Source organism: Triturus cristatus, chromosome 7 (assembly GCF_964204655.1).
Source record: "Triturus cristatus chromosome 7, aTriCri1.1, whole genome shotgun sequence".
In the NCBI taxonomy this organism is placed as follows: Eukaryota; Metazoa; Chordata; class Amphibia; order Caudata; family Salamandridae; genus Triturus; species Triturus cristatus.
Genome location: NC_140590.1, coordinates 1,016,534,097 through 1,016,547,225, shown reverse-complemented (window position 1 = coordinate 1,016,547,225; position 13,129 = coordinate 1,016,534,097). Strand labels below are relative to the sequence as shown.

The 13,129-nt window shown below is 41.0% G+C and overlaps 1 protein-coding gene and 1 pseudogene across 3 annotated transcripts in view; one reads left to right on the top strand and one right to left on the bottom strand.

The window, feature by feature from the left end:
* SHROOM1 (shroom family member 1) overlaps nt 1-13,129 on the top strand; it is a 214,481-nt gene that overhangs the window by 188,072 nt on the left and 13,280 nt on the right. For all 3 annotated transcript variants that reach the window (XM_085618060.1, XM_085618061.1, XM_085618062.1), the window contains exons 5-7: nt 5,656-6,246; nt 7,335-7,455; nt 10,930-11,202. In XM_085618060.1, coding sequence (XP_085474186.1) covers nt 5,656-6,246; nt 7,335-7,455; nt 10,930-11,202 — 985 coding nt within the window. The remainder of the gene's footprint in view (nt 1-5,655; nt 6,247-7,334; nt 7,456-10,929; nt 11,203-13,129) is intronic.
* LOC146811018 (ATP-dependent RNA helicase SUPV3L1, mitochondrial pseudogene) lies at nt 1,337-4,957 on the bottom strand (annotated as a pseudogene).

The following is a 13,129-nucleotide window of genomic DNA, read 5'->3' as shown; positions in this document are numbered from 1 at the left end:
TCAAATCTAGGCTAGGGCCTGGACAGCCCAGAGGGGATTGTGCTATGTATTTAAAAAGTCGGATATGTACTTTTAAGTTTTACAGGTCCTGGTAGTGAAAAACTCTAAATCTGTTTTTTTCATTACTGCAAGGCCTACTTCTTCCATAGGATAACATTTGAGTTACCTTATTACATTCTATAAGTGTAACTTCCAAATGGGAATAGGTACCCAGTCATGTTTGGTGCCTCTGGAATCACAATTCAAAATCCTAACTTATGGTGAAGTCAGATTTTAAAGTTGGCATGTTCCTACCTTAGCCATTTAGTGCCTGTAGCCAGTCTATGGTCAAATGACTGGGTGTATGTAACAGTTGGGCTTTGTGTTTTCCTCCCACACAGCCACACACAAAAGGGAGCTTCGGTGTCTCCTGGATGGGCCATCACTGGCAGGATGGGAGGGAGGAGCTGGGCAGAGCCCCACCTACACTTTGAATAGGCTGTGTCATCACTCCACACAAAGGGCTGCTTACCCCCTGTAGTTCATCTGGAGCCAGGACAGTAAAGGCAGGATGCCTGGAGACTTCAAAGGGAAACCTCTATAAGCTTCTCCCCTCCCCCCCTTAGAAGGCACAACTGGGTATAAATACTGGGTCTCAGACCCAAACTCTTCAGTACACTTCTGGACCTGTGGATACACTTGTCAGTAAGAAGGATTGCTGTGCTGCTACAAGGACTGCCACTTTGCTTGACTGCTGCTCTAAAGGGACTGCTGTCCTGCTGTCCTGACCCGCTGACCTCTCGTCTGGTGAAGAAGTACAGGACCTGCAACTTAATCTTGTACCCAGGACCCCATAGTGACTCCGTAGGCTAGTCTGCTGGCCTCCTGATCGGAGCATGAGGGACATAAAGGGCTCCCCAACCAGGTCCTGGACCCAGCTGCAGCAGGTTCCTGATGCCGAAGTGTTGCCCCCCAGGTCCAGGACCCTTGGTGTGGCTCAGCCAGCTCAAATCAAGTGTTTGTGTTCTTTGCAAATGGGCCCATTCACACCAAGACTGTGCTGCTTCCACCGAAAACCAGCACGAGCCGCTGCCAGCCCATCTCTTCGCACTGCAGCATCGACCGCTTGTGGAGGAGCACCAACACAGAACTCTAGACCGCCAGTCCACAATACCCGGTCTGCTCTTTGCACCACGCCAACAGTCTCCTGCGATTCTCTCCTTGCGCCTCATAGGCCTCTCCAACACAAATAGGACTCTTGGAACAAATTTTGAGAAGGTAAAACTTCAGCAGTACTAATCTGGGAATGTACCCAACCTGCCCTCCATCGCAGTTGGCCTGAACTTTTGACTTTGACCTAGTCAGGCGCAACCGGATTGCCACGTACAAAATGAGCATCCGGAAACATATCAATAACAGATAACTTAATCAAAGATGGAGATCAAGGGTATTATGAACAGCTTCTAGATTCATAAGTTACTTGATGTTCTTTAGTTTCTTGGAGTTCCTCAGAGCAATTAACATGTCTGGATGTCACATAAAATATCAGTGGCTTGCTTCTGGTGAACTGTTGGGCAAACTTCAACAACAAGCTGGAGAGAAAAGTCTGTGATCTGTCAAACAATCTCAATCTACTTGTGAAAGGATCTCAAAAATATCAATGACATTTGTCACAATATCATCGGGAAGCTGATCTGTGAATATTCCTACTTGCTGTGGCGTGGGTGAAGACCGGCTGTCTGAATTTGGTGAACAGACTTCATAATTTCTTTCAAAATCAACAGGGCCTTGGCTAGCACTGTGGTGACCAGTCCTTTCTTGAGCATTGAGCTGAATCTCCGCACACAACCTTAAATCCATAGATCTTGAGATATTGTGATTGTGTCAATCTCTTTTCCAATTTTTGCCAATAATGCTACGGTGTACCAGAGAATTAAAAAAATAATAATAAATAAATAAATATATATATATATATATTTCTTTTTTTTTTTTTACCTACTGGCGGTGGCAGTTATAGTTAGGACCTATTTTCCATAGGAAATCCGCAACATTCTATTCCCAATAAGTCTGGTGCCGGTCGGTTGACGAATCTTTGCAAAATTTTCAAAACTTTTGGCCAGCTCTGGTCCGCTCCTATCCTGAAAGTCTCTGGGTGATTCGTCAAGGCGGGGCCGAGGAAAAAAAGGAGGGTCCCAAAATGCGTTTTCCCCATGCATTTTCCCATAGGACCTTTAGCCGCAGCTACAGCCCGAACTGCTGAATGGAATTACACCAAATTTGGCAAAAAGGTAGTCCTCCGTTCAGACTCATGCCTTCTGCTTAAATGGTGTTAATCTGTTGAGTAGTTTCTGAGAAAATTACAGTTAAACGTACATGTATATATCTATGGCCTCGGAGGATCCGCGCACCCTCTGCGCACAGTGCGCGCACCCTCCCGATCATGCGCTGAATGCTAATTGGCTGTCAAGTGGTTGTCAACATTCAAAACCGGGAACTGATAGCAGCCATTTTGTGCCTCGGTAGAAGCGAGGCTGAAGTAAGGGAAATAAGTGTGTAAAACATATAAAGGGGGCAAGGTAGAAATACTCTGACCCTCTAGACTTGCTTAGGGGGTTCCAGAAGGACTCCCAGGATCCTTTGCGCGCAGGGTGCCCGGGTCCAGCCGTAAAAAAAAAAAAAAAGATGCGCCGGCTTCCGCGTTTCCTTAATAACTTCCCCCAGGGGGGGGCCAAATCCCGGGGGCAAACACCGTAACATTTATTGGGGGGCCCCCCGGGGACCGCTACCCTCCACAAAATAAATGGGTGGGGGGGCTTAACGGCCGCCCCAAGTCCCGGGTACCACCACCCCCCGGGGCTTTATTTTTTGAGGGAGGGGGGCTGTGTGATGTCATCAGTGATGTCTTTTGAGATGTCTTCAGTGATGTCATCAGTGATGTCACTGACCCTGTCATGAGTGATGTAATATGTGACATCATCATCAGTGCATTGCGGGGGCGCGAGTTATAGTTAGCTGAACTAACTATAACGAGGGAATTTCAATGGTTTTTGTACGAGGGAAATGTCCAGCTAACTATAACGTGTGAAACCTATGTAGCATTTGTTGCAATAAGTATTTTGTATGGATCGTCAATATCGATAACATTACATTTTGTTACTGGTGCAAGCTTTGTTCCTAGTGTAAGACATCTATATATGACCGCACAATCTTCAAGGTCTTCAATCTGTCATGTCGCAGGGTAAATGTCATTTTTATTGAAAGAAACCAATGCATTCAGTGTGTGTGTTATCTGGTATTTCCAGTGAATGATCTTGAACAGGAATTAGTTGGCGTTTTGTTCCTCAACATCCTCTCCTGTAGTTAACTTGAGATTAGTCACCAACTTTATAACAACACCATCCCCAAGTATCTAATTTTCTTCTGTACTTCGTCCAAAAAGAGCGTTCATGCTTGTACTCTTGATAAATCTTTGATCATCTGTTTTTATTAATCACTACAATTTCATAGAGTATTGAAAATTCACACAACTCAATAGTGCAATCCGCATGACTAGTCGTTCACCTCCCAGAACAGCATTCACCACTTCTTCTCCCGTTACCAGATCATGTGGAATGGTTACTCTTCTGGTAGATTTCATGCACCAGGATTTCTAATGGACCCCAATATACTCCTAATTTTGTTGTCAAATGCTTTTTGATGGCCTGGTAGGTTTACCCACTGTTTGTTAATCCACCATGAAATGCATTCGGTAGTTGAATAGCTCTAGATGAAACATACCAATTAGGTGGTAATCTTAAATCCCTGCTATTGGGGATATTGTCTATGCAGTCCAGCGGGAGGAACATCCCCTATGTAGTCTCGTAAATAAATAGAAAAGATCATCAACCTGCTCGGGTTGGACAATAAAAGTGCTATATTAAGATGGTATCTGTGCAGGTGTTTGGAATAAATGACTGAATCTTGCCAAAATAGACATGATCAAAAATACAGAAGGTTTTGAAAATAATTTGAAGCTGAACAGGGAGCCAGTGTAGAAGTTTTCGAAAGGAAGAAGTCTGACTAAAGCTAAATGTAATTTAAAATAATAGGCAGAACCTATTAAATTTGTCTGAAGCTTATAAAAGCTTGGTTAAAAAAAGACAAATGTCTAACCAATTTTCTGCACCACGCCTTTGCATTTTGCTTCTTAGGAAAGTTTGATTCAATTGTGTTAAGCCCTCACGGATATAAGTTTGACTGCTTAATTGCCTCTGAAATCAGACACCCGTGCATTCCGATGGTTTGCCCGGGTGTCCAAAATGAAAGCGGCGCTTGTAAACTATGCGTAATAGTACAAACTTAAAGTGTCAATTTTTTATTTTAAAAAAAAAAAGACTTGATATTGTCTTCCTTGAGTGAAATCATTATTGAAAATGAAATGTATCAGAAATCTCATTGCCCTAACTACAAATAAAATAATGTTCCTTTCTCGTCTTGTTAACTTGCTAATAAATAATCGGGTCGGCTGTAGTTCACGAGGATGCCATATCCTTTCAAGAGAATCAATGGAGAATTAAAAGATCCATTTAATTCCCTCTATATGGTTAAGAACAGTGATCAGCCGAGTTGAATTTTTTAAGCTTGTTGTCTTTGGACTCATTTAGCAGTGCACAAGGGTAAGGGTGCAACCTATTGCTCTACTGTTGTCTGCTAAACAAATGACTCTAATGAGGGTAAAATATGCCTAGAAGCACGAGAAAGGATCAGCATGGTAGCAAAATGTTTTGATCACATAGTTGATTAGAGCCTTTAAAAGATCCATTATGTTTAAGAGCCCACCTAGGTTCAATACCTATTTCTACCTGAATCTTTAAGGGCCAGCTTTCCTACCCAGTAGGATCTGTACCATTAAAATAGATAAATGTGGTGGAAACCGAGAAGAACTCCACTTGCCTTCTTCTCCAAAACCTCAATAAAATCTTACACAGACCTCTTCCATGAATTGATTCCATTTTTCAAAATTGTAGTGTTAGCAAGATACCCTATGTTATGACAGTTTGAATATTGGACATGTTTATTACCTTTATTGTTTTAGCTTCAATTTTGATGCAAAATGTCGTTTATACTTTATTTTAACTTTGTATATCTATGGTGACTTTCCTTCCATAAAACCCTTTTTGTTACAACTTATCTTGCCCTCGTTATATTATGCTATATTTCTTTCAGTCCAAGCCCAGTCCCTGGTATGGGCTGCCTGTTTTTACTCCAAGGTATCTCCTAAACACCCATGTGTTCCACAAGCCCTCAAAACCCTTCAAACTAAATTTAAATTTGTTTTCCTGTCTATGTCCTCACAATGCAACACCAAGTACCATTCACTCTCTATCTGCCAACCTGTACCCTGATCTGTCTTCGTATCCTTAGTTTCTATATTCAATGGACCATTCCTGAATGTTCTTCCTTTGAAAGGGTTACTGTGATACCTGAAAAATGTATTGTTATTGTTTTGTAACGTAAATACAATTTGCTTTATACTATAAAAAAATATTAAATGCATTTGTTTGGCTAGTGTTTATTAAAAAGAATTACAGATGATTGTGAATGTTTTTGGAATGGAATGAGATATGTTCATATAAGTTTCATACAGAAAATGTAACCTTCCACAATGTCTCTTATGTCTTACTCTCCTTAATGTAGTACTCCTCTGTCCGAAGAGCACAGTGAGGTTCAACTAGAGGCTCAACCAGAAATCCACACAGACCAAACTGTGGTTTCTTCAAAGGATCTGGATGCTAAAACCACAACAATGGTTTCCGAAGAAGAAAACCGCAACAATCCTTTGAATCAAGTTCCAAACGCAGATGAAACTTTAGTAGGAAGCCAAGAGCCACATATTGGGACAACAGATGCAGTCATCAGCCAGGAGAGTGAGGTGTGCAGTCAGTCAATACCATCATTGCAGTTGGGTCATGATCAAAATGGAATAAACAGTGACTATGAACTCAAAGTTTCTGAGAGCATGGACCATGATTTTGCTGCTGGGGAGAAGATAATAGCCGTATCACCTGTGAAGGTAAAATCCCCCGAGGATCAGCGGTGTGAGGTGCTTGCACAAGAAATAATTGCCAAAGATCAGTCCCTTGTGGACATCCTGGATCCTAACCCATTAAGAAAAACAGCCGTGGATCTAATGGAGGGCCTGTTCCCAGTAGATATGTCGCTACTCAATCAGTCTCGCAGCGAGAAAAAAAACAAGAACAAAAACCGCTCCCAAAAATCAAATGACGAGTAAGTACAGAAAATGCTTTGGGCCGGATATTAAAAATGTGGTTTATGGGACATGGCTAAAGATGCCACTAAGGCTACTTGTTAAATGGTAGGGGCTCTATCTGATCAATGATGTATGTTGTTGGATTTTGAGCTTCTATGTTGTTATTGATATCATTATTGGTTTTTAGCTTTTTTTAATCACCGTTGTCATTCCTTTACCCCTTTATATTTTTTATGAATATGGACACAAAATCTGATTGATTCAACTTGTTTTTGTTTGTTGTCTATGCATGAAGTCCATTTTTCTCCCCTTCGTTCAGTGTCCTCCTACATAGTTCGGTCTTGTTAATATGCTTTTTTTCTACTAGAATAGATGATTTGTCTTTTGGTTAAATACTAGGACAATGGTCTGTTAAAATATCTTTGTCTTCTAGATTACACAACCTCCATTGTGGTTGGAGAAATGCTATGTTCTTCTGATGGATTATGATTGTGATGGGAAATTGGCTTGACGTTCTGGAAAGTGAACCCTATCCTGTCCAATTTTAGGGTTGCCCTAATCTTTAGAGCTCTACCTTGAAAGCGTGACTTGCTAGTGCAGTTAATGCCAAACAATTTTGATTAATGCTAGCTACAAAGAACTCCTTTCCCCTTCATTAGGGTTAAAAGATATGCAAGGATTTACAAATTAGTTTTCATTCTAGCATCAAGACGAGGTCTGCTCTGTAAATCAAAATACCCTGGATTAAATACAAATTATAGACCTAAATAAATCTGTTATTCAGCACTAAGATATCCTAAAGCACTATTTACAGATACAGGTTATATTTTGTTATGCTGCCACCCTATGAATGAAGCTAAGTTTTTAAAAAAATCACTTGAACTACCTTCCACATGACCCTAAATATGCTTTTGCAACATTGTCAAATGCTAGTTTCTGATGTGATATTTTTTTGAGTGCCAGAGTTTTAAGCAGGGTGGTAGCATGATTATGAATTTATTTAGCTTATTGTTTATACCAGTGTTTGCGGTTCTATGCCAGCCCAGATGCACCTACAGATATGTCAAAATGATGTAACGGAATTCTCTTTTCTATTTGACACCAGAGAGAAGGCTGAAGGTCCAGTGGAAACGTCTCCAAAGCCTGTCATCCCTCTTAGGAGATACCAAGCGCAGACCACTGAAGGAGAGTCATGGAAGGAACCCGATGACATCACTTATAAGAAAGTGGGTGAATAAGTGGGAACGTGGCTTGTAGGGGAACATGGCGGGAGGCCTCAGTTGAACATATTGGCATGCAGTTTTCATAAACAAACCACAAATTTAAGGAAATATTTTTAGCCCACCAATTGTGAGGTTACCTAAATGGCTATTTTTAGGTCTGACTGGACATAGTAATTGCTTCCTCAAACTGCCTACTGGAAAAGTAATAAAAAGGTAACTTACAGAAAGGGATTTGTCTCATTTCAGAAACTCCTCAATAGCTGCATTTCAGATGCCCCAAAATCCTCAAATACCGCATGCATTTGTCTACAATATGCACATGATTTAAATAATGAAGTTAATTGAGTGTTTAGTGTCTCTCTTAGCTTGCGAACACAGAGCATGTGGTTATAAAAGTGCAGTATTTATTTTCTGTCTGTGTCTGCACTAAGCCCATGAGGAAAACTATTCGCCTTGTTTAGAGACTGAATCACAATAGATTATATCTTCTTCTGGAATGCCACTGGAATATCACCGCCCACACCCCCCCCAATAGATTCTATTTTCGTCTGGAATATCACCTCCCCCCCCTAGTTACAGTGTGGGGAGCAGCAGTACACTTTTTGTTTATTTATTAGCAGCAACAACACTTCAATTACACATGTATATAGAAACATTGGTAATACATAGATGAGGGACATATAATGTATGCAAGATAGGACAAGTAACTCTTGGTTTGGGGTAAAATAGAACATAAAATTACAGAACAAAACAGGCCCAGGTGTCTTGCCATTGGTCATACTTTTCGTTGCTACAGGCATTTTCACTTAGGGTTTCCAGATTAAGTATGCCAGTAACAACATAAAAGACTCTTACAAATGGAAAACATATGTTAAGGTGTTAGAGATGCCGTCTGATTTCACTGATGAACGTTGATATTAAGATTCTTTTGAAAGTTGGGCTTTGAGGTTTGGAGAGTTTTCAGGAAAGTTAATATGGAAACATCAGGCAAGGTTCACTGAAAGGATTGATGGTTTTGATAATACAAGGGATTGCAGCATTTGATTCAAGTGACATCATAGAGTTCTGGTGGATCTCGATGCGGAGAAGGTACAGGGTTTTGGGATGATGCTCCTTTCTAGTAAGAGAAGGGAGGGGACAAAGAGCCAGTCTAGTGACTGTAGATAAGGTCTATGTGGATGTCAAGTTAGTATAACAGAATATATTTTGAGGTTTTGTTCAATTTACGGAGGATTGTGAATGATTTTAGAATTGTAGCACACATTTTTTTAGGACATTTTTGAATGGGGATTCTGTAGATGATAGTTACTCAGTATGTGATGTGTTTTTTGTTTTTATAGCTGTAATGTTTGAAGAAATATACTGCTGGTGTGTTAGTTATTGTAAGTAGAGTTATTTTTAGTTGCTAATAGGCAAACATTTGTGATTGTAAAAAGGACTGTGTGTATTGTACTTGGGTTTTTCATTTGTTCTGTACATTGGAAGTTTTAATATGGGTAAGAATTCAAAGCAAGTGCAGCAGATCCCATGTATTTGTAACTGGATCAAGAAGATTGTTCCACATATCCACCATAGCCACTGATAAGACCACTGCAGTCAATATGTAGGGCCATGCAAGAGAAGAGCTAAGCCCAAACATAGATATTTGGGGTGAATGTAATAAGATATGGTGCCACCAAAATAATTGGACAATTCAAAAGGGAGTAGCATAGCAGAGAACTTATTACACACCTAAATGTCTATGGCACACAGGACATCTACCTGCCACCTGGTGCACCATATGCGGAGCAAAAATGGGTGATTTTTTTTCCATTTAAAATGTGCTTGCCTAATAATTCAGAAATACCAGCACAAAATTGCTAAGACGCAGACCTGAGTACCCCAAATCCAATTTAAACTATATCCCTGAAATTCATTCTGTTGGGCATTATAAAAGAAGGCTTCCAGAAATACCCTAGTACACTTAAAGGGTTGGGATGCCTTTTGGCAAAATGTGACATAGACAAACACTGGTTAACCTCTACAGCTCCACCGGGTTGTGAATGGTGACTGGGCATGGATAGATGCACCGTCACAGAGTAATCAATGTATTTAGCACAAGGCTTTCAGTACTAACGCCAGAAAATTTGGGTATATGGATAGCTTATTTTGACCTACGTTTGTGAAAGAGAGTGATGAGAACAACAAGTGCTTGAATATAAGCAAACATCATATACTTTCTGTAATCATGTTGATTAGAAATGTGCCACTTTTGGTAGTAAATGCAAAAACTCCCAAAAAGATTTTATTTTAAGGGAGAAGCATAATGAGGCCATGTGACCTTTCATTTACTGGTCACATGAACTTAAATTAGATCATGGAGAACAAACCGAGCACCCTGGAGCGATTGGAAATATATTGTCTTCTGCTGCCCTACAAAGTGCACCATACTCCTCGAAATTTGCACCAGCTTATAGAGAAGGTAAATGTGATTTCCTTGAACATCCTGGATTATAAATCGTTATTTTACCATATAAACATAATTCATTTAATTAGCTAGGGGAAAAGTGCAAATGCAATCTCAAGGCTTATTCAGCTGTTGTCATTCTTGAAACCATGATACCTCCAGTGATAGGATGGTTCTTCACCATATTCTTATACCTGAGCTTTTTTTTAATAATAACTATTGGGTATTGTTAATGGAATATTTGAGAAACTGGTTGCAACTGGAGTTAGATTTCACAAGATATAGTTCCTAAAAAAGCCTCTCTTAATAAAAATGTTTAAGGAAACTGGTGCAATTAGAGCTGCTCCTGTACCATCAAAGTTCGATAGTGAATAGCTGGTCAGCTATCGACCAATTGATTTGTTTACTTTCTTACACAAAAAGCAGAGTGAATAGCAATGACTACCCTGAAAGTATCCTTAAAGCCAAAGGCATTGACACTTAGGCTTAAGAAAACCAGTATTTGCAAAGGCTGCCTGAAATTAGATCATACCAAGTCAGACATCTCAATTATTGTTGGCATCTGGGTGCTGCATCATTGAAGGTTAAGTGATCATTGAAGAGCAGCTAGGCCATATCCTGCTGGAGTATGCAGTCAGCCTTTACCTAGCCACCTTAACAGCATACATGTGCCCAATATGTCCTTGACCATTATGGTGGTATCTGCTCATTATTATATTTGTCACGTAGATGTAGGTGGATGGGCCTTTTGGAGTTCAGTGCCCTATTTGAGAAACTTCCTCCCACTGAAGATCAAGCTCACGCTCACATCGATTATCCACTTGTTTTCGAAGATTTGCTGGATTCGCCATTTGCATTTCTTGTAATTTCTCTGATAATCTTTATCTAGTCCTAGATACATTTTCGCCTTGTATGCAGCAGCAATTCTGCAGAAGTGAAATTGATTAAATGAATTAAAAAAAAAACACATTACCTTTCTCCTCTTGATAATTCTAGGCCGTTCAGTTGTAATTCGGTCTTTTCGTTCACAGGTGGAGCTTGTATCCAACATTCAAGCAAAACTTCAGCGCCTGCGTAAGGATCATCAGCTCTTACTTTCTGACGTGGAGGAGAACAGTGGTTATGGGACAGAACTGGAAGCTCTAGTAAAGAAAGTCTGCAAACCCAATGAGTATGACCGCTACATGATGTTCATAGGGGACCTTGAAAAGGTGGTTAACTTGCTGCTGTGCCTGTCAATGCGCCTCGCCCGCGTGGAAAATGCTCTCGGCAAAGTCAACCAGTACACGGATGTAGAGGAGAAGGTATGTGGGAGGGAAGGTGCTTTTGCCTTTCTTGTCAATAAATCAATTTAAAGGCCGATGCACACCTACCCAGTGATGCACAGGCAAATGAGAATGACTAGCAAGTATGTATAATCGCTCTATGAGACCCTCACCACTACTGTTCTATCAGTAAATATTTGTATTCCCATTCCGTGATAGATCATTCTGTCTCTGGTGTTTGTTGACATGCATCAGGCATCTTGGAATATGGATCCAACAAGTGTTTGTATATCATAAAAAAGTGATCTTGTGTTTCAAACTAAAGCCTGGGAGAGCAATAGCTGATAGATACGATATTACCTCTTTCAAAGGAGATGAGTGGAGGTGTTGATATGTGGTTGGTGTCTGGCATTGTTTTGGGTGATTATGTGGTCCTTTTGTTAGGTTTTGAAGTAGTTAGTCACCGCTGTGCAAGATTTGTGATGGGTAATGGCATTCACAAATGGTGTTCCCAGGCCTCGAGTACTATTATGCTTCACATGACAACAAAGTTACTCCACTGGTACACATGACTGTATACGTCAAGGATCACTCCAAGAAGTGGTATAGCAGTTTGGAACTCGGATACTTTATGACACAAGTTATTGCACTCAGTGTGCTGAATGTCATTCAGTGCTATACACATTAAGTTGGAAGTTTTTATTTACATATAAAAAAGCGTCAAGTGTAGCATAGTTACAGTAGGAAAATGTGCAATCACAAGAGGACCCTAGTGCTGAGAAAAGGACCCCAGGCACCATTATAGTCCTGTCGTTTTAAACACTAGATTTTGAAATAACACTCGACCCCATGACCAGTGTTAACCAAAGGAAACATTTCTGCAACCTTTGTTTCTTCTTTGGTTTGCTACAATGTGGATTTACTTTTGGAGGCTAGCACTAGGGCATGGGTCAAAGGAAGAAGAATGCAATTTTGCAAGTTTAGTATGATGCATCTGACTTAGTTTCATGGGGTCCCGGATAAAGGCCGGCTAGTACTATAGACGAGTGTAGCACTTTTTATAGCACACAAAAAACACGCCGTTTTCAATGCGTTTTTCACACAGTTAACCGGTCTTCCAGGGTACATTAAGTCGGCATCCCACAGGGCATAGTTTATGATCTAGGACACTTGTGGGCATAACTTGTCAAATGTCTATGAAGGGGGACAGAGTGCTGAGTTAATACTCGCACTGACATGGACATCTCCAGTGTGTAGCAAACTTCAAAGGCCCGGATCTTGAAAGCAGCTGGTCACAGTCAAGATCTGCAGTGGGCAGGGGATCTAAGGGAATCCAGGGCAGCCACCGGACCCACAGGTTCTATCAGTTGGGACTGCAAATGGCGGTTTGTGGTTGGGAGCCACTTGTGACTAGATTTGTGAATACATCTTACAATTTAATTTTAAGAGCAAGAAAGACTATTCAAACAGTTCCAGATTCAAAGAGACTGGCCCAAAGCCTGGAAGAGAGGTATGGGGGGATTAGGAAAACATGTGTTTCCCCTTGTGACTGAAATGGGAGGAAATAAAATCTCCATTGTAGTGACGAATCTTAGTGTGTGGATTGTGGACAATGCAGGATCCCCACGCTAGCAATCTGGGAATGTGCCTCTGCAGGTCCTCAGCCTTTGATCACATGCATGCTTCTTTCCTCCATTCTGGTCAGCAGCCTCAAGGCTGCCATGGCCTCTGAGAGGTTCAGATTCTTGAGCCATCCTTCGCTCAGGCTCCAGTCGGCTGGACTTTGCTCCTGGATCTTCCTGCGCTTCCCCATACTGGGCAAAAAGACTCAGTCTTCGTCCAGGTCACAGTAAGCAGGTTTCCTTTAGAGCCTGATCCTAGTGCTAGACTATAAGGAACCTGCAATCAGCAGAGCCCTGCCCCTGCCAGGCGTCTCTTTGGCCTGTTGCAAAGAGACTTCTTGAAG